The sequence below is a fragment of the Phocoena phocoena genome, chromosome 3 (genome assembly GCF_963924675.1).
Source record: "Phocoena phocoena chromosome 3, mPhoPho1.1, whole genome shotgun sequence".
NCBI lineage: Eukaryota > Metazoa > Chordata > Mammalia > Artiodactyla > Phocoenidae > Phocoena > Phocoena phocoena.
Window position 1 is genome coordinate 171,773,170 of NC_089221.1, and position 23,870 is coordinate 171,797,039.

Sequence of the window (23,870 nt, forward strand, 5' to 3'; positions counted from 1 at the left end):
TCCGTCTTTCTCCAGAGGGTGAGTTGCACATTCCTTTTGGCAGGTCACTGTGACCCTACATAACTACACGTCTTGGGAGTGGGACGCAGATGTCTCGGGGGCTATTCTGACAACCCCACCATCTTGTTGCATCTCGTTGCCAGGCTTTGCTCCTACTCGTACCCACCTGCCATGGGTGCCCCAGCTGTGCCCTCCTCTGACACCATTTGTCATCCTGTCCTGAGGCGGCAGCCCTGAACTGCAGTGGCCTCCAGGACAGACTGCTCTGGGGGCTACAGTGGAAGGCCTGGCCCCCCAACCCCGTGGATCCCTCAGCTGGGGTCTGCCTGCAGTGTGGCTGGTCTCAGGGGGTGACACAGCCTGAGGGCCACAGTGGATCTCGGCAGCCAGCCCAGTCCTGGGTCTGGATCGTCCCTGCCTTGGAACAGTAAGATGCCACATCCTCCTTTGGGCCACCTCGGGTGTAAACTGTTACTTGTACCCAAGAGTCCTCACTGCACGGAAGGAGGGGTCAGGGGTGGGGTGTGAATGCAATGCAAGGGGACTCCCCTGGTGCAGAGCCAACAGGGCCGCTCTGGGGTGCAGCCCCAGGTCCAGAGGGCAGAGCTGACAAGATCCCTGCATGGCTCACTGCAGTGGGGGCCCTGCTGACATCCTCAGAAAGTGCCAGGAGGCTCCCAGGGCCGCACCAGGGCACAGCCCCACTGCGTGGCCATCACCTGCTGGTAGCTCTGCCCACGCTGCCCAGGGTCCCTGATCACTGCACAGCAGGGGCACAACGGGAGCCCCAGGGTTTTGTGCAGAGGACAGAGGGTCTGGGGAGGGTGTGGAGCCCCACGTGATTTGGACGCCCCAAAGGTGAGAAGTCTGTGTCAGGAGATGGCCCCTCCTGTGGGCCCCCTAGCCCAGCTGGCCCCTCTAACGGTGGGGAAACAGATGCAGTGAGAAGGGCCAGGTCTCCAGCTGCCAGGGGCCCATTCTGCTGGGAAGCAGCACGAGGGTCGGGGCGGTAAGTTTCTTTCCTTTATTTAAAAAAAAAAACATTTTGGGGTGTGGTGTGAGGACACACCTTCCATGGCTTCGGGGAGGACACAGGCTCCAGGTGGAAGCATGGGGGTGGGGAGGGGACAGTACCTGGGGGTCAGGGAGGGGCTGTGCCCTCCAGCACCTCTGTGCAGAGTGCTCGCTGGGGGCCGGGAGTGGGGCTACAGGATGTGCAGGTGGGCCAGCTGGATGCGGCCCCGTGTGTGGCCCGCAGCATCGCCCTTCGCAGGCAGACGGGGTCTGCCACCTGTGTCCACAGCTGCAGGGGCTGGGAGGGGCCGTCCAGGAGGGCTGGACAGGGATGGTCCTTCACTGGGCCCATGGGCTAGGCCTGGGGCTGGCAGGAAGCCGGCCGCAGGACCTCAGGAGGGCTTGAGCCCGCATCCTAGGGGTGGGTCAGGGTGGTCTGCGTGTCCCCCGTGAACAGAACAGAGGAACTCAGGACCCAGGCCCACTAGGGGCCCCGTACGTGGTCTCCTACCAGAGGAACGGGAATCCAAGATGCACTGCCACGTACAGCTGAAACAAACAGGAGGCAACACCCTACACGAACCCTATGGACGGGCAGCTGGTCAGGCAACCCTGCGCTGCAGGGGCAGCGGGCGGACCCTCGGCTCAGGGCAGGGTCAGGCCGGCCCTGCCCCCCAAGTCCTGAGAGGGGTTGTCTCCCACTGCCCTGCCCATCCGCCACCTCGGAACAGAGGAGCCCTCCTGGCGCCCGGGACCGAGGCAGGGGGAGCAGCGGGCGTGGCGTGGGGTGGGACAGCCTAGGTGTAGAAGATGACCTCAGGGATCTGCCCGTCCTCCACGGACGTGCCATTGTTGTTCCCGGCCGCGTAGCAGAAGGTGAAGCACGTCTTGGCCCCAGTCGTGGGCGACTCGTGGGTGACCTTGCGCAGGCCCTTGGTGCCGTAGTGGGAGTCCGGGCCCTGCGGGGTGGGGCCCGGCGGGTCAGGATGGACATGCTGCGTGTGGACAGGGCGCAGGATCCTGACCCAGTGCAGGCAGCAGGCCCTCCATGGCTGCGACGCAGGGTTGCGCGCTCCTAGCCCCACGTTGTCAGAGGTGGGCAATGGACTGGGAGGCAGGGTCCAAGTCGGGGTCCCAGGTATGGCTCAGGGGTCAGGTTCAGGGTCGGGGTCCCGGGTACAGCTCAGGGGTCAGGATCGGGGTCAGTGTCCCAGGTTCGGCTCAGGGACCAGGGCTGGGGTCTCAGTCCTGGGTGGGGTGGGGCGTCAGGGGCATGGCTAGGGTTGGGGTCGGGCACACCTTGAGCGTGGCGCAGGCCGTGTAGTTGACATTGGGCAGCACCTCCACCGGCTCCTTGAACATGACCCGGAAGGTGCTGGCGGAGCCGTCACAGCTGAAGCCTGTGTCGTTCTGGCCCAGGACCGTGTTGCTGTCTGTGTGGATGATCTGTGGGCCAGGAGCCAGGCACAGCTAACTCTGGTGCCCCGGCCCCTGTGCCCACCCGCGGGACCCCCAGAAGCCTGGAGCCCAGGGCTGAGCCCCACCTCCAGGCCCTGCAGCGGGGGGGTCCGACCCGTGACCTGCGCGAAGCAGGCCAGTGGCAGGAGTGAAGAGGCATCGTCCTGGGTCCCCCAGACTCCAGAACACTCGTGCCACCTTGGGGGAAACACAAGCAGAGCCTCGACTGAGAGGGACGCAGTGGGATGTGGAGGGGCAGGGCCTGGAGGCGAGCGGCAGGGCCTGGAGGCGAGCAGTACCTGGATGTTCACTTGGTAATCGGTGGGGCCGTGGATTGAGCCATAGAGCCCGAAGCCAACCACGAAGATGCGCTTGTTGACCGAGAACCTGAACCCGTCAGAGGAGGGAGATGCTGAGCTAGCTCGACCGTTCAGTGCCCGCCCCTCCCCACGGAGGACCCCAGCCCCCCAACCACCCCCCCCCCCCCCCCGCTGTGCTCGCCGCCCACACCGCCTGGCCCGCGCCTACCTGATGCGGTCGCTTGTGCCGCTGTAGCCCCAGCGGCTCTCCACCTGCTGGAAGCGGTTGACGCTGCACTCCTTCCCGCGGAGGCAGCAGCGTGGACGGTCAATGAAGTCCACGCGTGGCTTGGGGTTGACGGTGAAGTGCAGGAAGAGGCTGACCACCTCGCGGTCCACCAGGATGCCCGACTGTGCGGGCCCTGAGGGCACAGGGGCGGGTAGGGAAGGCTGGGCAGACCCCAAGCACGCAGAAGACACTGGAAAGCATGGCACCCAGCCTCTCAACTCCTCAGCATCTTTCTTCTGCAGAACATCACTGGTCCAACCACCCGCGTGGGGGGGATGGCCCTTCCGCCACGTTTGGGGAAGGACCCGAAGCAGACGTGGGGCCAACGCTCTGAGTTGCTGGCTAATCGGGCAAAATCCCCCTCACTGCCCCAGGCCTCCCCACCTCCACTGGGACCACCCCAGGGGACCACCGCTGTTCCACGGAGCACCCACTGCCCTGCCCGTCCACCCCGGGCACCTACACAGACGGGGGGGATGCCAGCCCCCAAGAGAGGCCCAGAGTTGGAGAGGAGTCTGGAGGTGGGGGCCTGGATGTAGCCATGAGCTGGTGACGGGGGGCAGCGCGTGGGGCGGACAGGCAGTGCGGAAGGATTGTATGTGCCCCTGCCCGCCACCTGCACCGGGACAGGGTGCCTGACACAGGCCTTACGGCACCACCCTCGCTTTACAAGAATCACTCATTCACCAGCTTTGAGCTCATTTCTGCGCAGGTCAGCCACAACCCGGCCCACTGCCCCAACAGCTCACAGGCACACAGGTCTGAGCAACAGGGCAAGAGATCTCCATGGATCACAAGAGCAAGTTAAGATACAAAAGTGAACACAGGGCTTCCCTGGGGGCGCACTGGTTAAGAATCGCTTGCCAATGCGGGGAACACGGGTTCGAGCCCTGGTCTGGGAAGATCCCACATGCCGCAGCAACTAAGCCCGTGCGCCACAACTACTGAGCCTGCGCTCTAGAGCCCGCGAGCCACAACTACTGAGCCCGCACACCTAGAGCTCGTGCTCCGCAACAAGAGAAGCCACCGCAGTGAGAAACCTGCGCCACAACCAAGAGTAGCCCCCGCTCGGCGCAACTAGAGAGAAAGGCCACACACAGCAACAAAGACCCAACACAGCCAAAAATAAATGAATGACTGAATAAATAAAAGTGAATACAGATAACCATTTTTTTTACATCTCTGCATAGAGAATACAGAAAGAAAAATACATCAGACCTCAGTTGTGACACACTGAGCCAGGGGTGTCTTTGGGGGAGTTTTTTTTCCAAACCTCTACATTCTTGTAATTTCAAGTGGAACATCAGAGGCAGGAGAATTCTCTACAACACACTGAGTGACAAAGAGCTGAAGCCTCGCAGGCCATGCTGCAGAGGAACAAGGCCAGAGGCCCAGCTCACAACCCCTGGACACACACACACTCATCCCAGGCACTTGCAAGCTGAGGGGTGGTGGGCTGTTCTGGCCTGGGGGCCCATCATGGGAGAGTGGCGAGGGGGCCAAGGGTGAGGGGATGGCGCTTCTAGGAGACCTGAGACCCCGGATGATTTGGCGGCCAGGTGGCCTATGAGGAGAGTGGTTTCGGGGGTGCAAACGGGGCTGGAGAGGGGCCCAGCAAGGCTCACGCGGATGTCTTAGGCCGGGACAGCTCAACACTATAGCTTGGGGCTCTCACCTGGGGCATCCTGCCCCCCAGGGGACACTGGGCAATGTTTGGGGACATCTGTGATCAAGACTAGGGGTGCTGGGACTTCCCTGGTGGCGCAGTGGTTAAGAATCCGCCTGCCCATGCAGGGGACACGGGTTTGAGCCCTGGTCCGGGAAGATCCCACATGCCGCGGAGCAACTAAGCCCGTGAGCCACAACTACTGAGCCTGCGCTCTAGAGCCCAAGAGCCACAACTACTGAGCCCGCAAGCCACAACTACTGAAGCCCACGCACGTAGAGCCCGTGCTCCACAACAAGAGAAGCCACCGCACTGAGAAGCCTGTGCCCATAAGGAAGAGGAGCCCCGCTCGCCGCAACTAGAGAAAGCCAGCGCGCAACAACGAAGACCCAACGCAGCCAAAAATAAACAAACATTAAAAAAATAAAGCCCTCATACTGTTAAAGAAAAATGACTAGAGGTGCTCCTGGCATCGAGGGGGTGGGACCAGGGAGGCTGCTCCACACCCCACAGTGCCCAGGATGGCCCCCCACAGAGTAGGACCCGGCCCCATGTCCGCAGTGCCCAGGCTGCCTCGGTCACCGCTGTACTGCCAAGGCCAGGTACCCAGGAGGTGCTAAGTTATCTGACAGATGAGTGACCCCCAGTGTGGAGACAGCCTCTCAGGCTTCGCCCCAGCACTGAGGGAACACCATGGACCGCCAGATAAAATGCAGGACACCCAGTCAAGTCTTGATTCCAGATCAAAGAGGGCTGATCTCTAGGATAAGCGTCTCCCAGCTGCTGCATGGGACACACTTACACTAAAAAAAATTGTTTGCTCTTGTTGCTAAATCTGGCAACCCTAAGCCTGGGTGGGAGCAGGGGCAGCACGGACCGGGGAGAGGCAGGACAGCGGCACACCCGCCACGGGGCTGCATCACGGAGCCCCGTCCAGAACCTTCCAGGCCAGTTTGGCTCCAGGACCGTGGTCGGCACCGGCCATGAGAATGACATGAAGGGGAGGCCCAGGCCCGGGGGAGGGGCCGCCAAGCTGGCCACCGCTGCCGCTGCTGCACATCCCTGAGACCCGAGTGTGCCCCCAGCGCGAGAGGCAGGGTCAGGGCCAACCCCACCTGGGCCCAAGCCCAGGCCCGGCAGCAGCGGCCCACAGTCCCAGACACTGCCCACCCTTTCATGGGGCTCGTCAAGGACGTGGGCACCAGAGCCCAGCTCCCAGGACCCGAGCCCCAGACGGGACCCTCAGGGGCCTGGTACATTCGGACACGTGCGTGTGGACACCCGAGACGTGGGGGTGGGAGAGGCTGGGACGCGGGAGGGTCAGCATCTGGGGGTCGTTCCATCTTCACCCACTCGAGCCAGTCCAGGCTCCCGCATGGACACGGCCAGCACCCGACCCGCTGTGGCCGGGCCGAGGGTCATGAGACCGAGTCACACGCAGCAGGGTCCCTGGGGTCACAGCCCTCCTGAGCGTTCCCTCGGCGCCCCGTGACCGTTACCTGCAGCAAACTCCTCGATGGTCATCAGCGGGAAGCGGATGAGGGCCAACGCCTTGCCCAGAACCTTCCGCTTGTTCTCAGGCGTCACCTGCAGCTGCTGCCGTTGACACTCCGCCTCAGACCAGCGGACGACAGCGCTGAACAAGCGCACCTCGCGGACGCCCAGGGTGTCCCGCTCCAGCACGGCCACCAGCGTGTCTGCAGGGGAGGGGCCGTCAGCGAGCGCCGGCCTCCATGGCCTCGGGGATGACCTCTGACCGGCTCGCGGCCCTGTGGCCTTACCCAGGTCGATGTCTGTGAAGCCCTCTGCAGTGATGGCGTCGGCCGTGTTCTTGTCGATGTTTTCCAGGCACAGGCTAGCGAGCTGCGGTTCGTCGAAGAGCCTCGCCTGCAGGGGAGAGAGCCTGTCAACACCCAGCCAGGTGGAACCTGGCTCCAGACGGCACGGATTTCAAGTCCCGGGCCGAGGGTCCAGAGGGATCTTCTTTCTTGAGGTTCACAGACTCTCAGTAACCACTGCCTGGGGCGGGGGTCAGGCCTACACCTCAAAAGCTGGGGCACCTAGAGGTTCAGGCTGGAGGCGGGCCCAGTCGCCCCCTGCAGCAGGCAGGAGCCCCGGGGAGACAGCTGAGAGGACCCGTGGGACGCGGCAGCGCTGTGCTGGCCGAGAACTCGCACGCGGGGCGGGGGCGGGGCCGGAGAGCCTGTGGGGCAGCTCGACGCTCACACCCTGTGCATCGGTCTCCGCCCAGGGCCCGGCTAGGAGGCGAGGACACCCCACGTGGCTGCAGCTCTCAGCAATAGCCGGGCGCGGCCGGCCCCCACCCGACCGTCCAGGCTCTGGCCCTTGAGAGCGACTCAGCAGACGGGGCCAAGGCCCAGGTGCCATCTCAGCGAGGGGTCTGCGGAGCCACGATGACACTCGGGCTCTGCCCCGTCCCGCCAGCTTCCCAGCCCCCACAGTGGTCCAGGACCGCCACAGACCGTCAGACCGGACAACCCCAAAGGGTCCCCCTCCAAGAAACCTAGTACGGAACGCCTTTCCCCCCACACCTGAGCTCTGCACAAGGACACCAAAACGCCAACGGGAATCCTTCAGTAAATGACTGTTGTGAGGCCGGCCTGCCAACAAGGTGCACTGCACGAGAGGCGACCAGGGAAACACCGCGGTGCCACCAGGGGCAGGGACAAGGGCAAGATGAACTGAGGGAGACACTCACCCGGGCGCAAGAGTTAAGCGGCGCCTAAACTCCGAAATTCCCCCATCCGTCCTCCCCTGCCCCGGCATCCTTACTGGCACCCACGCACCTGCATCCTTGCGCACACCCGGAGCACCTGCTCCCCAGCGGGTCCCGCGCCCTCGCCCCGCCGCCCTGCCCCCTCGCCCCGCCCCCTGTGGCCTCGCCCCGCACACCTGCACCCCTCCCCCCTTCCCCCCCCCTCCCCCGTCCCGCACCTGCGTCAGCAGCATGAACGCGTTGTCCGCCCGCAGGTTCTTCTTCAGGAACTCCACGCAGTGGGCCTCGAGCGCGGGCACCGCGTACTTCTTGGCGGTGTACAGCGTGGTCATGACCGTCTCAGGCCCGATCTGAACCTCGTCCGAGTAGAGAAACCTGGAGCAGGGTTGAGGGGGTGGAGCGGACGGCGGCATGAGGACAGCCGCCCAGCCCCCACCCACCGGCCTGGCCCGAGGAACCAACCGAATTAGCATCGGTCGCCCTTTGACCTGTGGATGTGACCCCGCAAAGGCAGTTACCCGGGAAAAGGAGTGTCCACAGGCAAACCCTGGAAACAAGTCTACACAGCAGGTAGGCCTCTGTCCGGCTCCGCCGTGGGCAGCACGGGATTTGCCCCGGGACGCGGAGAGGCTTCCGCACCCCCCCCCCCCCCCCCCGCGACCCAGCCACAGCCGGCTGCCATGCCCGACCACTAACGGGACCAGAAATGCCGGCCGGAATCACAGATACAGGACGTGTTGACCACCTGCCATCGGCCTGACTCTACATGTGGGTCAGAAGTCAGGGTCGATTACAAAACCACGGGGAGAGGGTGAGAAATCAGAACCCTGGTCCGTCTGGTGGGAGCGCCTCAGAGGCGGCCCTGGGCGCGCAGCTCACCCCTCTCCGTCCGGGAGAAATGACGCGTGTTCACAGCAGCGCGATCCACGCGAAACCACCCGAGTGTCCGTCCACGGGCACCATGGACACGGGATTGGGGGCGGGGTGGAGGAGCCCAACTGGGAGCCGCCCAAAGAGCAAGTTCCTGGAAGGGGCCCCCCTCTCCTGGGACTCACTCCCCTGAGAATGCACAGGAAGCCCTAACAGCAGCGGCCGGCGGGGTCAGGGACAGAACGACCACCCATGTCAGCAGTGCAGAGGGGGACCTGGTAACGGGACAGGCCAAGACACGTGCGGGGAGATGGGGGAGCCCTTCACATGCCAGTGGAGATAGTGTCCACCCTCTCGGGGGGGGGGGCAGCTTGGTTACCAAAACCCAAGCTGATACGGGGAGAGAGAGAGACAGGGAGAGAGATAGAGACAGAGAGACACAGGGATGGAGAGGGAGACGGAGAGAACAGCCTTCCACCCCACATCTCACCAAGCTTAGACTAAGGCAGGGTTTGGCTAACTGCAACCCGTCACCTGTTTGGGGTCTTGATTTTTTTTTATAGATATGACTTTTACATTTTTAAAAATTATGGTAAAATACATATAAAATTTACCATTTTAACCATTTTTATCAGTAGCATTAGGTACATTCATATTGCTGTGCAACCATCCCCACCATCCATCTCCAGAACTTTCTCATCTTCCCAAACTGAAACTCTGTCCCGACTCCCCCTCCCCCAGCCCCCGGCCCCACCATCTACTTCCTGTCTCTATGGATGTGACTCCTCTAGGACCTCCTGTGAGTAGGTTCACACTGTATTTGTCCTTTTTCATCTGGCTTATTTCAATAAGCATCACGTCCTCAAGGTCCATCCTTGTTGGAGCAAGCGTCAGAATATTTTTTTTTTAATTTTAATTAATTAATTTATTTATTTTTGGCTGCGTTGGGTCTCCATTACTGTGCATGGGGTTTCTCTAGTTGCGGCCAGCGGGGGCTATTCTTCGTTGCAGTGCACGGGCTTCTCATTGCAGTGGCTTCTCTTGTTGCAGAGCACGGGCTCTAGGTGCGCGGGCTTCAGTAGTTGTGGCATGCGGGCTCAGTAGTTGTGGCTCGTGGGCTCTAGAGCACAGGCTCAGTAGTTGTGGCGCACGGGCTTAGTTGCTCTGTGTGTCCCCGTGTCCCCTGCATTGGCAGGTGGATTCTTAACCACTGCACCACCAGGGAAGTTGCCAGAATCCTTTATGACATAAACGGGTGTTGAATTTCGTCAAAAGCTTTTTCTGCCATCTGTTGAGATGATCGTATGGTTTTTATTCTTCAACCTCTTGATGTGGTGTATCACGCTGATTGATTTGCAGATACTGAAAAATCCTTGCAGCCCTGGAATAAATCCCATTTGATCATGGTGTATGATCCTTTTAATGTGTTACTGAATTCCAGAATCCTTTTGAAGGCTGGGTAATATTCCAGTGTGTGGATGGATCACACCTCGTTCATCCCTCAACTGTTCATGGACACTTGGGGTGTTCCCACCTTTTGGCTGTTGTGAATCAAACTGCTGTGGACACGGGTGTGCAAATATCTCTTCGAGCCCCCACTGCTCCCTTCTTTGGGGGATGTACCCAGGAATGGGGTTGCTGGAGCACATAGCGATTCTCTGTTTAGCTTCTGAGGATCGTCCAGACTGCTTCCACAGTGGCCGCCTCATTTCACATTCCCACCAGAAGCACACAAGGGTCCCAATTTCTCCACCTCCTAGAGACAAGTCGTTTTGTTTGTTTGTTTTTTAATAATAGCCACCCTGGTGGGTGTGAAATGATATCTCCCCGTGCTTTTATCCCCTATTTTGTACATAAAGTTTCCTTGGCCCACAGCCCTGCCCACAGTTTACAAATCCTTCCAGGCTGCTTTTGCAATGTCGGCGGGGAGCTGTGGAGACAGAGCCCCTGCCCTCCCACCCACCCTGGGGCAGCCTGCGGCCCCTGGTCTGAGGGACCATCTGAAAAGTTGCCTAAAGACAGAGGAGTGAGATTATTCCACAAAGTGCTGTGATCAGCCCACAGGATTCAACACTGTTAGATGGAGCTGAAGGGAACCGGTTTACACCCTGCAGACACCAGAGGAAAAAAGGAGACGACGACGCAGTGGGTGGGGAGGGGCGCTGTGAGCACGTGATATAAATGGGACCCGATATGAATGGGAGCAACCAGCCACGGCCCCGCCCCCGTGGTGCTGAGAGACAGGTTCACTCCATTTTCTTCCTTATGCTTTCTTGTCTCTTCTTTTCTTCTCTCCCTCCCTTTTTCTTTCTCTCTCTCCCTTTTTTTCTGTGAGCCAATGCCATTTTTATAATCAGAAGGGGGAAAAAAAAATAAGCTCCACATCTGAAGAGCTGTCTTGACTGTTCGGGATAACCTTTCAAGCCACCCAGACCATTTACACCCAGGGTTTCCGGACGGGGGAAGACGGTGCTCCGCGGAGCAGGGAGGTGTATGGGAGTTCCACAGAGCTCACCGGCCTCCTCCTCGGTGGAGCTGCAATCTGTGGGCGGCACTCCCACCCCCAACATCCACTGTATTTGTTTTAAAGTCCTTGAGAAAAAATTTGAAACCCAGGAAGAAAAAATATAGGTGGAATTAAAAATTCTTGCCTCAGGCTATTTCTTCAAAAAACGCTTGAAAGGATGAAAACTTAGGGACCCACACACGCTGCAGCGTGGATGGACCTGGAACCGCGATGCCCAGTGAGAGCAGCAGACGCAGAAGGACACACAGGGTGTGATTCCACTGATGGAAACGTCCAGGACAGGCAGAGCCACAGGGACAGAGAGTGGGTTCCTGGCTGTCAGGGGCTGGGGGAGGGGGATGCCACTCCTTTGGGGGTGATGGAATGTTCTAGAGTTAGAGGTGATGGTTGCACACACTGTAAACATACTAAATGTTATTGAATCGTACACTTCACACGGGTGAGTTGTATGGTATGCAAATTACGTCCTGATATTAAAGATACGAAAATGAAAATGGGGGGGCGTCCAGAGCCCACCCCTCACTGAGGAGGTGAGTTCTAGAAATCTCCAGGTAGCTGGGGGCTCTGGAGGCAATGTCACCAGGGCTCTATTTTTTTTAAACATCAGGTGTGTCTGTCCCTCCCCCCGGGGCGTGAAGGACCTGGAAAGTCTTACTTGAGCAGTGCCAGGAAGGCAGCGGGCTCCACGTCCGGCAGCTCGATCTCGGTGGACGTGGTGGCCATTCCCCCGTTGAACATGGCGTCAAAGACGGCACTGCCCACGGCCAGCACAAACCTGGTGTGTCAGAGAAGACCCGGTTACCCTTCGCGAGGCCCACCGGTCCCCACCGCCCGAGCCCGGGGGGCTGTCGGGGCCCTGGGATGTGGAAGGCGAGTGTCCCCGCAGCAGTGACATCCCAGCCAGCACCTGCAGCAGATGCTGTGCCCAGAGCATCCTGCCCTGGATGCTTCCGTTAGGAGGGCCCTGAGGCCTGAGAAGGCAGCGCGTGTGGATCGGTGGCAACAGAGGCCGGAGAAGCAAAATCATCTCCCCAGGGGCTGAATGGCTTATGGCAGAGAGCTCATGCCCTCCCCACGCAACTCATTCACTCCCTCCCTCCATCATCCCCTCCCTCCGTCATCCCCTCCCTCCATCATCCCCTCCCTCCATCATCCCCTCCGTCATTCATTCACTCACGGACTCACCCAATCACTCATTCACTCAACCACTCCCTCCCTCCATCATCCCCTCCCTCCGTCTTTCACTCACTCACTCATTCCTTCACTCACTGATTGGCTCACCCACTGATTCATTCATTCATTCACTCCCTCATTCACTCGTCATTCACCCCATCCTTTCATTCATTCATTCAGTGACTCACTCAGCCACTCCCTGCCTCCCCCATTCACCCGCTCCTTCATCACTCCCTCCTCGCTCTACACACACGGCTCCCGTGCTGGCGCTGTGGGCACTGAGACCCCGGCCTTGTTGGAGGAAGGCAGCCACGGGTCCACGGCATGGACAGCCTGACAGTGGGGCAGGAAGGAGAACGCAGGGCAGTGAGGGCGCAGTCAGGAAAGGCTTGGCAGGGTCACCTGAATCGGGCAGAGTCCGTGGGGAAGGGCGTGGAGGCCAAGGGAGCATCCAGACTTGGGTGGCCATGGGGGCCCGCCCCACGACAGCCTACCCAGGGGCGGCCCTGCAGAGCCCCTGTCCTCTGGGTCTGCAAGGCCCCACGTCGCAGCCCCTCCCGGGGTCCCCACGGTGACACACACAGGGCTCTGAGAGGCCACCCCCTTGCGGAACCGCTGGAGTCGGCAGCCACAGCCCGATTCCCGGCCTCTGCCCAGTGCCCAGGGGACGTTCCCACCGCTCCCAGCGAGCCCCACCCGGGCAGCCCCCTACTCTCCGCAAAAAGAACCGCCTCCCCGCCTCCCACCCACTCCTCCGTCGTGGACTGGTGCTCCCGGCCCCACCAGGCCCTTGACTGGTCCCCAGTCTGGCCCGGCGCTCTACGGCACCCCAAAAGCCAGACCAGCGATGGGGGCCAGGTGGGAAACCGAGTGTGAGTGTGGTGGGGTGAACAGTGTCTCCAAAGGCATGTCCATCTGGAACGCCAGGATGGTACCCTGTTTGGAAACGGGGTCTTTGCAGATGCCATTTGTTAAGATGAGGCCACCCAAATCCGGGCTGGCCCTAATCCAATGGCTTATAGAAGGGAAATGTGGACCCAGACACACAGGGAGAGGCTACCTATTGCCGGAGGCAGAGCCTGGAGCCCCAGAAGCCGGAGGAGGCGGGAAGGACCCTCCCGGGAGCCTGCGGAGGGGGCGCGGCCCTGCAGTACCCTGACCTTGGGCTTCTGGATCCCGGAACTGAGAGAGGACAGATCTGTGCGGCTTTGCCCATCCAGCGGCGGTGCTTCGTTTCAGCCGCCCCAGGTCGCTCATGCCCTGTTCTGCCCCACCGCGTCCTCGAAGCCCCGCTCATTCACCACCACAGCTGGGCCCCTGGAGCCTCACTGCACTTCCCCACGCACTCTCCATAAATAAAGTGTCTTCCTGTTCCTCCTTTCTTTCTAGATTAAACAAAGCATCTTGATCTCCTGCGGGGAAAACTTTCCCCAACGATTCACTGGCGGGAAGTAAGAGGAGGCCCAACTGGGCCTGTGGGTCTGTGCAGAGCCCCGGAGGCCAGGCTGTATGCACCCTCAGTGCCCTCGGCGGACGTGGCGACAAACCCCAGGGCTGGCAAGGCCACTGGGTCGAAGGCGGTCTGAACACCTCCAAGGCTCCTCCACCCACAGCCTCACCCGCCAGCCCCTCGCTCGCCTCCCACCAGGAGTCTTCTACCCTCCCTTATCCATCCATCCTCAAAAACATGACGGTGAACACGGCAAATCAAAGCCACCATGAGACACCACCTCACCCCCACTAGGAAACGCCAGCTAGGATAGAAAATCCGGACAATGACCAGAGTTGCTGCAGATGTGGAGAGATCAGAGCCCTCGTGCAGGGCGGGTGGGGACATAAAGGGTGCAGCAGCGCTGGACGACAGGCCAGTGGTTCATCGGAGGGTTCAATGTGGAGGTACCTTCTGACCTGGCAATTCCACTCCTAAGTTGCGTACCCGAGAGAAACGAACACACACGTCCACATAAAACCTGTGCACAAGTGCTCACAGAGACACGATTCCTATAGACAGCCGAAGGTGGAGGCAACCCAGTATCAATGGACAGATGCCGGATGAACACAACATGGTCCCTCCATACATACAAGGAGTATTAGTTACCTTAAGAAGAAGGGAATTCCGACACACGTTACAGAGTGGATGGACCTTGGGGACGTGATGCTCAGTGGGACAAGCCAGACACAGAAGGACACACACTGTCTGATTCCACGCACAGGAGGTCCCTGGGGGAGTCAGATCCACAGAGACGGGAAGTAGATGGTGGGGCCAGGGGCTGGGGGAGGGGCAGTCAGCGCTTCATGGGGACAGAGCTTCAGTTTGGGGAGATGGGAAAGTTACGGAGGCGGATGGTGGGGATCATTGCAAACAATGCGAATGTGTTTAATGCCACTGAACTGTGCGCTTAAAAAGGTAAAGAGGGTGAACTTTATGTATGTGTATTTTACCACAATTTAAAAATTTAAAAAAAAAGAATGACGTACTACCCTGAAGGGGCAGGGAAGAAAAGACCAGCTAAGTAGCTTTGGGAAACAGGTTAAAGGCCAAAAGAACTGCATACAAATACTGTGCTTTACTTAGTGAAAGTATTTTTCACAGGAGAGGGTTAGCAGCTCTGAAACTACTCTACATATCTAGGTTTGTGCTACCAAGTAGACGTGTGCAGAATGAGAGCCAGGGTCCTCATCGTGGGAGAAAACAGTTATAGATAAGGGGGGGGCTGGAATAAATTCTGGAGGGCTGAACCGAAATCAGAGCGATCAAGGTGATCTCGTGGCTTTTAGACAGGTAGCTGGATGGTGGGTGGATGGATGGACAGACGGGTGGAGAGACACAAACAGAGATATGTGTGTGTTGGTACATTTCCTCGCTCTACCTGCTAAAAAGGTCTCTAAACAACAACACCCCAGCAGCAGCGGGCACACCCAGCACCCAAGTCTTGGTTTCTAAATACCGTTTTCCACTAAAACGAACCAGAGCTCCTTGGAGAAATGGCTGACTGCAGGGCTGGGGCAGGGGAAGGACAAGACGAGCTTGGAGTATCTTGTGGCGCCAGAAAGTAAAAACACGCTCCAACATGACAGGGAAATGTTGAACGGACACAGGAGCCAAATCTGGGACGATACGAACAACAAAATAATGTTCGTGTCGGATGATGACCCCTAGGATAAAATCAATATCCATGAGTCCATGATGAAATAAATATATAACTGAAGGAATGGATGAGTAAGGGAGAAGGGACAGCTCTTCCTTTTAGAACCTCAGTTAACAAAGGCAGAGGGAGTTATGGAAATAGGAAATCACCATATGGCAGATGCTAGAGTAAATAACTCTTTCCAGCAGGAACCACCATACACCAGCGGGCAAAGCAGGAGGGGGAAATGGGATGTCTGTACAGTCCCAAAGTATCCCTCGGGAAGGGTGATTTACAAGGAGACGGTGGTGACATCCAGTGGAGAAATCTACCCCATGACCAAGGCCCACGTCACCAGAGATGGGACAGATGGATGTCACGGGCTCAGAAGTTTTACATTCAAACACACAAAGGGAATGAAAGGAGAAAGATGGGGAAAGACATACCTTGCATTCGGAAACCACCAGAGAGCTGGAGTGGCTACACAGATATCAGACAAGAGAGACGTGAAAAAAAAAAAAAAAAAAAAAAAAAGACAGCCGTGAAGATGAGGAATATTACTGAACAATGGACGTTTCATGTGAACAGAGGGTCAGTACATGGGGACAGGTAACAGTACAGATGAATACACAACAGAGTCCCAAACTACACGAAGCAGAAACTGACTGTTAAAGGAGAAAGAGGCAATCCAACAATTATCGTTGGAGGTTCTGACGCCTCACTCTCCACAACTGACAGAACGGCCAGACAAAATCGGCAAGAATACAGAAGACTGAACAGTGCTGCCAAGCGACCTTTACGGAACCCTCAGCCCAACGACGGCAGAATGCACGCTCTTGGGTGCAATGGTACATTCTCCAGGACAGACCACATGCAAGGCCGAACAAAGATACTCAGAGGCACTGAAAGCGGTCAAAGCATGTTCTCCAAAGAGAGGAATTAAACTCCGCACCAACAACAGAAAGACCTCTGAGAAATCCCCAAATATTTGGAAATGAAACAACACTTCTAAGTAACCCATGGGTCAGAGAAGGAACACAAGGGAAATTAGAAAAGATCTTAACTGGAACAAAAATGCAAACACGGCGCACCAAAATGTAAGGGATGCAGCTAAAACAGTGCTTAGAAGTCAACATTATATATGTATTAAATAAAGATCTAAAATCAGCAAGGTGAGCTTCCAGTAATTCCCTGGTGGTTCAGTGGTTAGGACTTGGCACTTTCACTGCCGGGGCCTGGGTTCAATCCCTGGTCGAGGAACTAAGATCTCGCAAGCCACGTGTGGCGCGGCCAAAAAATAATTAATTCATTCAAAAAATTAAATCAGCAAGGTAAGCTTCCATCTCAAGAATCTAGAAAATGAAGAGCAAATCGAGCCCAAAGAATGAAGAAAATAATAAAAGTGAGAGGAGGAATTAATGAAACTGGGAATGGGAAAATAGAGACAATACAGTGAAAGCTAAAGGTCACTCTTTGGGGGTGGGGGGCGGGGAAATCAACAATTGCTAGAACTTTAGCTAGACTGACCAAGAGGAAAAAAACACACGTTACCAAAATCAGGAATGAAAAAGGGAACATTACTACAGACCCTATAGGTGATAAAAGAACTTTGAAACAACTTTATGCCAACAACTTAAGACAACTTAAAGGAAATGGACGACTTCCTGGAAAGACACAAGCTGCCAACACTCACTGGTGAAGAGAAAATCTAAACAAACACATAACAAGTAAGTGAACTAGTCATTAATAATCTTCCGGAAATCTTCCCTGGTGGCACAGTGGTTAAGAAACTGCCTGCCAATGCAGGAAACACGGGTTCGAGCCCTGGTCCGGGAAGATCCCACATGCCGCGGAGCAGCTAAGCCCGTGCGCCACAACTACTGAGCCCGCGTGTCACAACTACTGCAGCCCACGTGCCTAGAGCCTGTGCCCTGCAACAAAGAGAAGCCACCACAAGAAGCCCACGCACTGCAACGAAGAGCAGCCCCACCTCGCCGCAACTAGAGAAAGCCTGTGCACAGCAACAAAGACCCAACGCAGCCAATTAAAAAAAAAAAAAAAAAAATCTTCCCACTGGGACTTCCCTGGTGGTGCAGTGGATAGGACTCCGCGCTCCCAATGCAGGGGGACCGGGTTCAATCCCTGATCAGGGAACTAGATCCCACATGCATGCCACAACTAAGAGTTCGCATGCCACAACTAAGGAGCCCACCTGCCGCAACTGAGGAGCCCTCAAGCCGCAACTAAGGAGCCCGCCTGCTGCAACGAAGACCTGGTGAGACCAAATAAATAAATAAATATTTTAAAAAATCTTCCCACACAGAAAAGCCCATTCCCAGAAGAAATAATACCAACCCTATGCAAACTCTTCCAGAAAGGAGAGGGGGAGGGAATATTTCCCAACTCACCTATGAGGCCAAAGACACTCTGGAACCCTCGGGCACCAGTGGGGGGTGGGGAATGGGGCGGCCACTTTGGAAACCAGTTTGGCAGTTTCTTAAAATGTCACATTACCCTGTAATTCCAACATGCGATCCCTAGGTATTCACCCAAGAGAAAAGGGGCCGTTCTTCCACAGGCATATTTCCACACGAATGTGGAATGTTCATGGCAGTATGATTCCTCGTAATGAAAAGCTGGAAATAACCCATATAACCCGTATGCCCATCGACTGGTGAGTGGACAAAGCATGGTCCATCCATGCAATGGAATTCAGCAGTAACGTGAATTACTTTAGCAATACAAAGAAATGAACTGCCGATACAACGGTGTGGATGGACCTTATAAACAGCACACGCAGTGAAAGAAGCCAGACCAAAGCCTACACATTCTATCATTCTAATTCTATGAAATTTCTACAAATAGCAAAACTAGAGAGAAAGAAGGAGGTCAGTGATTGCCCAGGGATCAGGGTGGGAGTAGGGACTGAGGGTAAGTGGGGAAAGGGGCTTCTGGGGGTGACAAAAGTGCTCCCAAACTGGGCTATGGCAGTTGTCACACAAATGCATAATTTTCTACATGGCCAATTGTCAGATCAAACAAACCAAAATCCATTAAAAGCACTCGATAACATCCCATGCCCACACTTCATGGAAACTCTTAGTGAACAAGGGATGGAAAGAAACTTGTTACTGTATGAAAAAGGATTTGTCAGAAACCAGTATCAACGATCACACTGAACTGTGAAAAACACCTCTGTTACGGAACAATGCCCTGGTGGTCAGAAATGCGATCAGAACAGAACAAATGAGGCAGAAATATGAGAGAGAATGAGAAATTAATTGCCCATAACATGACTGTCTCACTTAAAACTCTAAATTCAGGGCTTATTTAAATCTAAATTAAAATTAAGGTAAATAAAAGATTCAGTTTGGGAATTCCCTGGTAGCCCAGTGGTTAGGACTCTTCGCCTTCACTGCCGAGGGCGCAGGTTCAATCCCTGGTTGGGGAACTAAGATCCCACAAGCCAGGCAGTGTGTCCGAAAAAACAAAACAAAAAAGAAGGATTCAGTTCCTCAGTTGCAAGAGCCACGATTCAAGGGCTCAGCAGCCACAAGTGATTAGTGGCTAGGACTGGAGAGCACAGATCTAGAACAATCCCAACATCACAGAAAAGTCTACTGGACAGCGCCAGACCACAGGATCAGTGGAGCAATTATTAATGCTAAGAAGGGTTCAGAAAGAAATCGTTCAAATAGATAAAAATAAAGGCGCAAAAAAATCTACAGCTTCCCAGCAAGAACCAACTAGAAAAAGTACAATGGAGAAATTACTCACAACAGAGAAAAAACAGAAACTAATCAGAAACTTAGCAATATACGTGCAAGACCTATTTGAATAAACTACAAAACTTTCCTAAGGTTTCACAAAAATGCCCTGGATAAACACCTTCCCAGATATATTTTGTCTTCTAAACTGTCAGCTCTCCCAACCCGTATCTTTGCAAAGACCAATCCCTCCAGGCAATTCCTTTAGCATTTGATAAATGGATTCTAAAGATCGTAAGGAACCACTGAGGCAGAGGCTGGTCAACTACAGCCCTGGGGCTCAATCTGGCCCACCGCTTGTTTCTGTAAATAAAGTTTTATTGGCACACAGCCACACCCATTCATTTCTCTCTTAATGCATTTGTGTTGCTATGCCAGAATTAAGCAGCTGGGACAGAGACCGTGTGGCCTGCTGACACTATATACTATCTGGCTCTTTACAAAACTTTGCTGGTGCAAATTTACCTGAAGGTAAGTCCCACAGGGAAAGAGATGTCTTCTGTCAGCACTGTTTCAATGACTGTTGGCTGCAGGGAGGGACAGATGGATGGGTGATTGATTCTGGAAGAGTTAAGTGTGTGAGACGAGCTGAAAAAAGTCTTGACAAGGAGTAAAACTGGGAAGAACAGCCACGCAGTTCTCAAAACCCACTATAAAGCCACAGTCATCAAAAAACGTGTTATTGGGCTAAGCACACACAGATCGATGAAGGAGAAGGGGCCCCAGACACAGACTGCTCCACTTCTGGGACTTCTCTGCACTGCTAGGTTTTCCGTGATAGATGAGTAAAGGTATTTTAGGTATTAATGTGGGACCATCCAACTTGTGCACAGTGCTACCCTGAAGATGCTCGGTATTTCCTCAGAGGGAGCCCCGCGAGCGCAAGCGTAGACGCTGGACTCACAGGTTTCCCGAGCACCTGCCGTGCCAGGCATTTTCCTGGGCCTAGCAGGAGGCAGAGAAGCAAAACCCTGTGGCGGTCCAGTGGCGGGGACTCCGCGCTTCCACTGCCGGGTGCCGGGGTTCAATCCCTGGTTGGGGAACTAAGATCCCACAAGCTGTGACTCAGCCAAAAAAAAAAAAAAAAAAATCCTGCTCACAGGAAGCCAACGACGGCAGTCGGCAGTCGCAGAGAAAGTTAGGAGGAGAAAGCTGTCAAAACGCCATGCAGGGCGAGGGGGCGGGGCTAAGGCGACTGGGGGCGTGGGGCAGGGGGAGGCTCCGAATGAGGTACGAACTCGTCCGGGGCTGCCATCACTCATGCCAGGCCCTCCTGTGTCCCACGCCCCGGGTCACCCTGTAGCCAGAATTCACAGCCCCAGCCTGAGACCTCCCCAAGCCTGGGTCCTGGGAAATGGTGGGTCCAGACCCCATGGCCTTCCTCAAACTTAGCAAGAGCCCCTCCCCGGCTCGGCCCTGCTCCCCAGTCACCAGCTCAGGAAGCTCTCCGCCCCAGGCCCGCATCCAGGATCCCACGTGGCTTTCACTTGTGTCCTCAGGCTCCTCCCAGGACTGGCTGTCGTCCTGCAGCATGGCCCCAAGCTGGGTTTATCTGGTATTTTCTCCGATAGGACCAGGTGTACTGGTTTCCTGGGGCTGCTCTAACAAATTACTGCAAATTGGGTGACTTGAAAGAACAGGAATTTCCTCTCTCACGTTCTGGAGGCCGCACGTCCAAGGTCAGTGTGTCCCAGGGCTGTGCTGCCCCCGGAGGGCCCCGGGGAGGGTCCCCCTCTTCCCTCTTCCAGCTTCTGGGGTCCCAGGTGTCCTGGGCTTGCGGCCGTGTGTCCTTCCAGTCTCTGCCTCTGTTGTCACATGGCCGTCTTCTCTCGGTCTCTCCTCTGTCTCTCATAAGGATACTTGTTGGATTTACGGGCCGTTCAGATAATCCAGGATGATCTCTTCTTGAAACTCTTAATCACATCTACAAAGACCCTTTTTCCAAATAAGGTCCCGTTCACAGGTTCTGGGTGTCAGGATGTGGACACACCTTGTTGGGGGCCACCATTCAACCCACTACACTGGGGTTAAGGGTTTAGGGTGGAGCACACTGAGGTGAGGTGCCCTTCTCATTGTTTCCTTCTAGGGGGACCCTGACACCCCCAGGACATCACCCTGAGGTCGACCTTGACCACCTGGCTGAGGTGGCATCTGCCGGGTTCCCCCAAGGTGGGATTTCAATCTACTCTTTGCAAGCGAGTCCCCAAATCCAGCCCACCTGGGACAGAGGCGGGAGTTAGGTCCAGCCCGGGAGCATGGCGCACGGTATTAGGAATTTTCCCCACTCCTGTCTGTGTTCCATCAGTGAGGCTGCGAGGTGTTTCCTTTATGCGTTGGGTCACGTCCCCACCTACATTTTAAGCCAGCCTGTATGGAGGATGAGCCCCGGGCCACTGTGATAAGGACCTGGTTGGGTCACAGGGTCCACCCTCCCTGTGGCCCTGGGAAGGAGGTGTCTGAGTGGTCAGTCCCAGGTCCTGGGGAGTGGGGAGGTGGGGGGGAACCGAGGCTCAGCAGAGCCCAGGGTCACTCACGGTACAGTCATCTACCTGATCGCTACAGGTAAAATGTCAACAATGCGTATGAAATAACAACCCAAAGGCTGAAAAGACAAAGAACCAGAACCTTCGATCTGGGAGGTCCACACAGCAGGAATGTGAGACAAGAAAGGCATGACGGAGGCTGGGGGCTCACAGGTGACACATCAACTGGCCCTCTACTCACAGCTTGCGGGAGAGGTGGGAGGGCCACAACACACACAAACACAGGGCACGGAGGTACTGGGGACCGCATCACGGGCCTGGAAGCTTCCTTGGACAGGAACCTAGACCCAGTTGAATATAAATAACCAAAAAAAAGCCAGAAAGAGGAATCTCGAAGGCACAAGTTAGATAAAGGCCACGCGTCAGAAAGGTGGGGAGGACCCTCACAGCAGGCTGGAGGACACTTCAGGCAGAGTGGTGAGAACCCCTGCAGCCCCCCTCCCCCAGACAGAACCCTCCCCAGCACCCCCCAGCCAGCAGGGGCAGAGGAACCAGCAGTGGGCAGGACGCTGTCTGACATCACTCCCACCCTACCCAGGAGTCTGGGTGCTGCACCCTGGAGACTGGCAGAGGGATGGGGCCTGGACCAACACCCCCCCGCCTTTCGAAAGGAGGCCTGTGGGATGGGGCGTCGCAGAGCTGGGTGATCGCAGAGCTGGGAGTCACTGGGGGTCCTTGGGTTCACAAGGTGGGAGTCTGGTGGGGCTCTGGGGGTCTCAGCCCCAGAAGGATGGGGCACTTGGGGGAGGAGGTCACTGGGGCAGGAAGGAGGAAATGGAGGGAGATGGTAGTGTCTGGGGGTCCTAGGGCTGGCCAGGCTGGGGGTTGCAGGGTCTGGAGAGCCTGGCAGGGGCTGAGAGGTCACAGGGATGCTGGGGGTGGAAGAGGTCACTGGGTCTGGGAGATCCTGGCCAAGGTGGCAGGGTCAGGGGTCACAGAGCCAGGAGACGCTGATGAGATTGGAGGGGCAGGGGTCGCAGGACCAGAATACGGCCAGTATCTGGAAGTACGAGTGGAAGGGGGCCTGGCAGGGTCACAGGGCCTAGGGGTGCTAGGGCCCGGGGATGGTGGTTACTGGGAACAGCAGAGTCCCAGGGATGGTGGGTGTCCCGGGGTGAGGGCAGGTCCCCGAGACCAGCAGGGGTTCCAAGAATAACCGGTTGGGTCCTGGGACAACGGGGTCCTGAGGGTGGTGGGGTCCCGGGAACGGCAGGGGTTCCAAGAAGGGCGGGTCCTGGGGGATGACTAGGTCCCCGGGGGTGGCGGGTATCCCCGGCGAGGGGGAGGGGTGGCGGGATCTCAGGGATGGCTGAGTCCCGGGGGCTGGCGGGGTCTGGGCCCGGGGATGCTGGGTCCCCGGGGGCGGCGGGTCCCGGGACGGCGGCCCACCTGTGCGCCGGGATGCGCTGCGCGCCGAGCCCCTTGCCCACCAGGAAGTGCACGTCGCAGAGCACCTCGTTGTTGAAGAGGAAGGCGAAGCGCTCCTTCACCGTGGGCTTGGTGGCCTGCCAGTTGTAGACGGGCTCGCGCAGCAGCGCCCCCGCCCCCGGCTCCTCGGCCGCCCGCTCCCCGCCCGCAGCGGCCTGCGCGCCCGGCCCCGGCCCCGACACCGACACCGGCGGGGGCGGCCCGGGGGCGGCGGGGGCCGGGGCGACGGCGGCAGCGGCGGCGGCTGCGTTGCCGGGGGCCGGGGCGGCGTTGGCGCTGGGCCCGGGGCCGCCCCCCGCGCCCGGGCCGACCCCCGGCGGGCACGACGCGCGCCCGCCGCTCCCACCCGCCGCCATCTTGTCGGTGCGGCGCCCGGCCGGGCGGGGGCGGGGCGGGGCGGGCGGGGGGAGGGCCTGGGAGGGGGAGGGGAGGGAGGAGAAAGGAGGGGGCAGAGGAGGGGAAGAGGGGGAGAGGGGAGGAGGAGGGAGGGGGAGGGGCAGGGGGAGAGAAGGGAGGGGGAGGAGGTGGGGGACTTGGAGAGCAGGGAGGAGAAGGGAGGGCGCCGGGGAGGGGCTAGGAGGAGGGAGGGGGCGGGGCAGGGGCACGCGGGGGCAACGGACCTCGTACCTCCGACCGTGGGCCTGGACATGGGAACCCAAGTGCTAGATCTCGTACTTCACACCCGGGACCCGGACCCCGGACTCTATATCCTTTACTTCAGACCCGGACTCCCAGATCCTGGACCTCAGACCCTGACCCCCAGATTCTAGATCTTTAACCTCAGACCCCGGACCCCCGGATTCTAGATCCTTCACCTCAGACCCCGACCCCAGACCGTGGACCCCATACGCTGGAACCCAGATACAAGAGCCCAGACCCCCTACTTCAGACACTAGACCCCAGACCCAGAAATTGCGACCCCACACCTCAAGACCCTGACCTCGAATTCAGGATCACCAGCCCCAAATCCT

At 57.4% G+C, this 23,870-nt stretch overlaps 1 protein-coding gene across 1 annotated transcript; it reads right to left on the reverse strand.

Moving 5' to 3' along the window:
- Positions 1 to 1,811: 1,811 nt before the first annotated feature.
- BTBD2 (BTB domain containing 2) lies at positions 1,812 to 23,264 on the reverse strand. The gene is made up of 9 exons (XM_065874454.1): positions 22,861 to 23,264; positions 11,516 to 11,635; positions 7,682 to 7,838; positions 6,508 to 6,613; positions 6,226 to 6,423; positions 3,001 to 3,193; positions 2,772 to 2,859; positions 2,314 to 2,460; positions 1,812 to 1,973 (listed from the first exon to the last, which is right to left on the reverse strand). The coding sequence occupies exons 1-9, from the start codon at positions 23,253 to 23,255 to the stop codon at positions 1,812 to 1,814; spliced, it is 1,566 nt and encodes a 521-aa protein (XP_065730526.1). The 5' UTR covers positions 23,256 to 23,264.
- Positions 23,265 to 23,870: the final 606 nt, after the last annotated feature.

Bases quoted from the DNA above. Each gene is read 5' to 3' on its own strand.
- BTBD2 (XM_065874454.1), bottom strand. From the start codon at position 23,255: ATGGCGGCGGGTGGGAGCGGCGGGCGCGCGTCGTGCCCGCCGGGGGTC. The intron at 6,614-7,681 runs GTGCGGGACGGG...TCTCCCCTGCAG, and splicing joins CGTTCATGCTGCTGACGCAG to GCGAGGCTCTTCGACGAACC. The intron at 2,461-2,771 runs GTACTGCTCGCC...CCTGGCCCACAG, and splicing joins ATTACCAAGTGAACATCCAG to ATCATCCACACAGACAGCAA.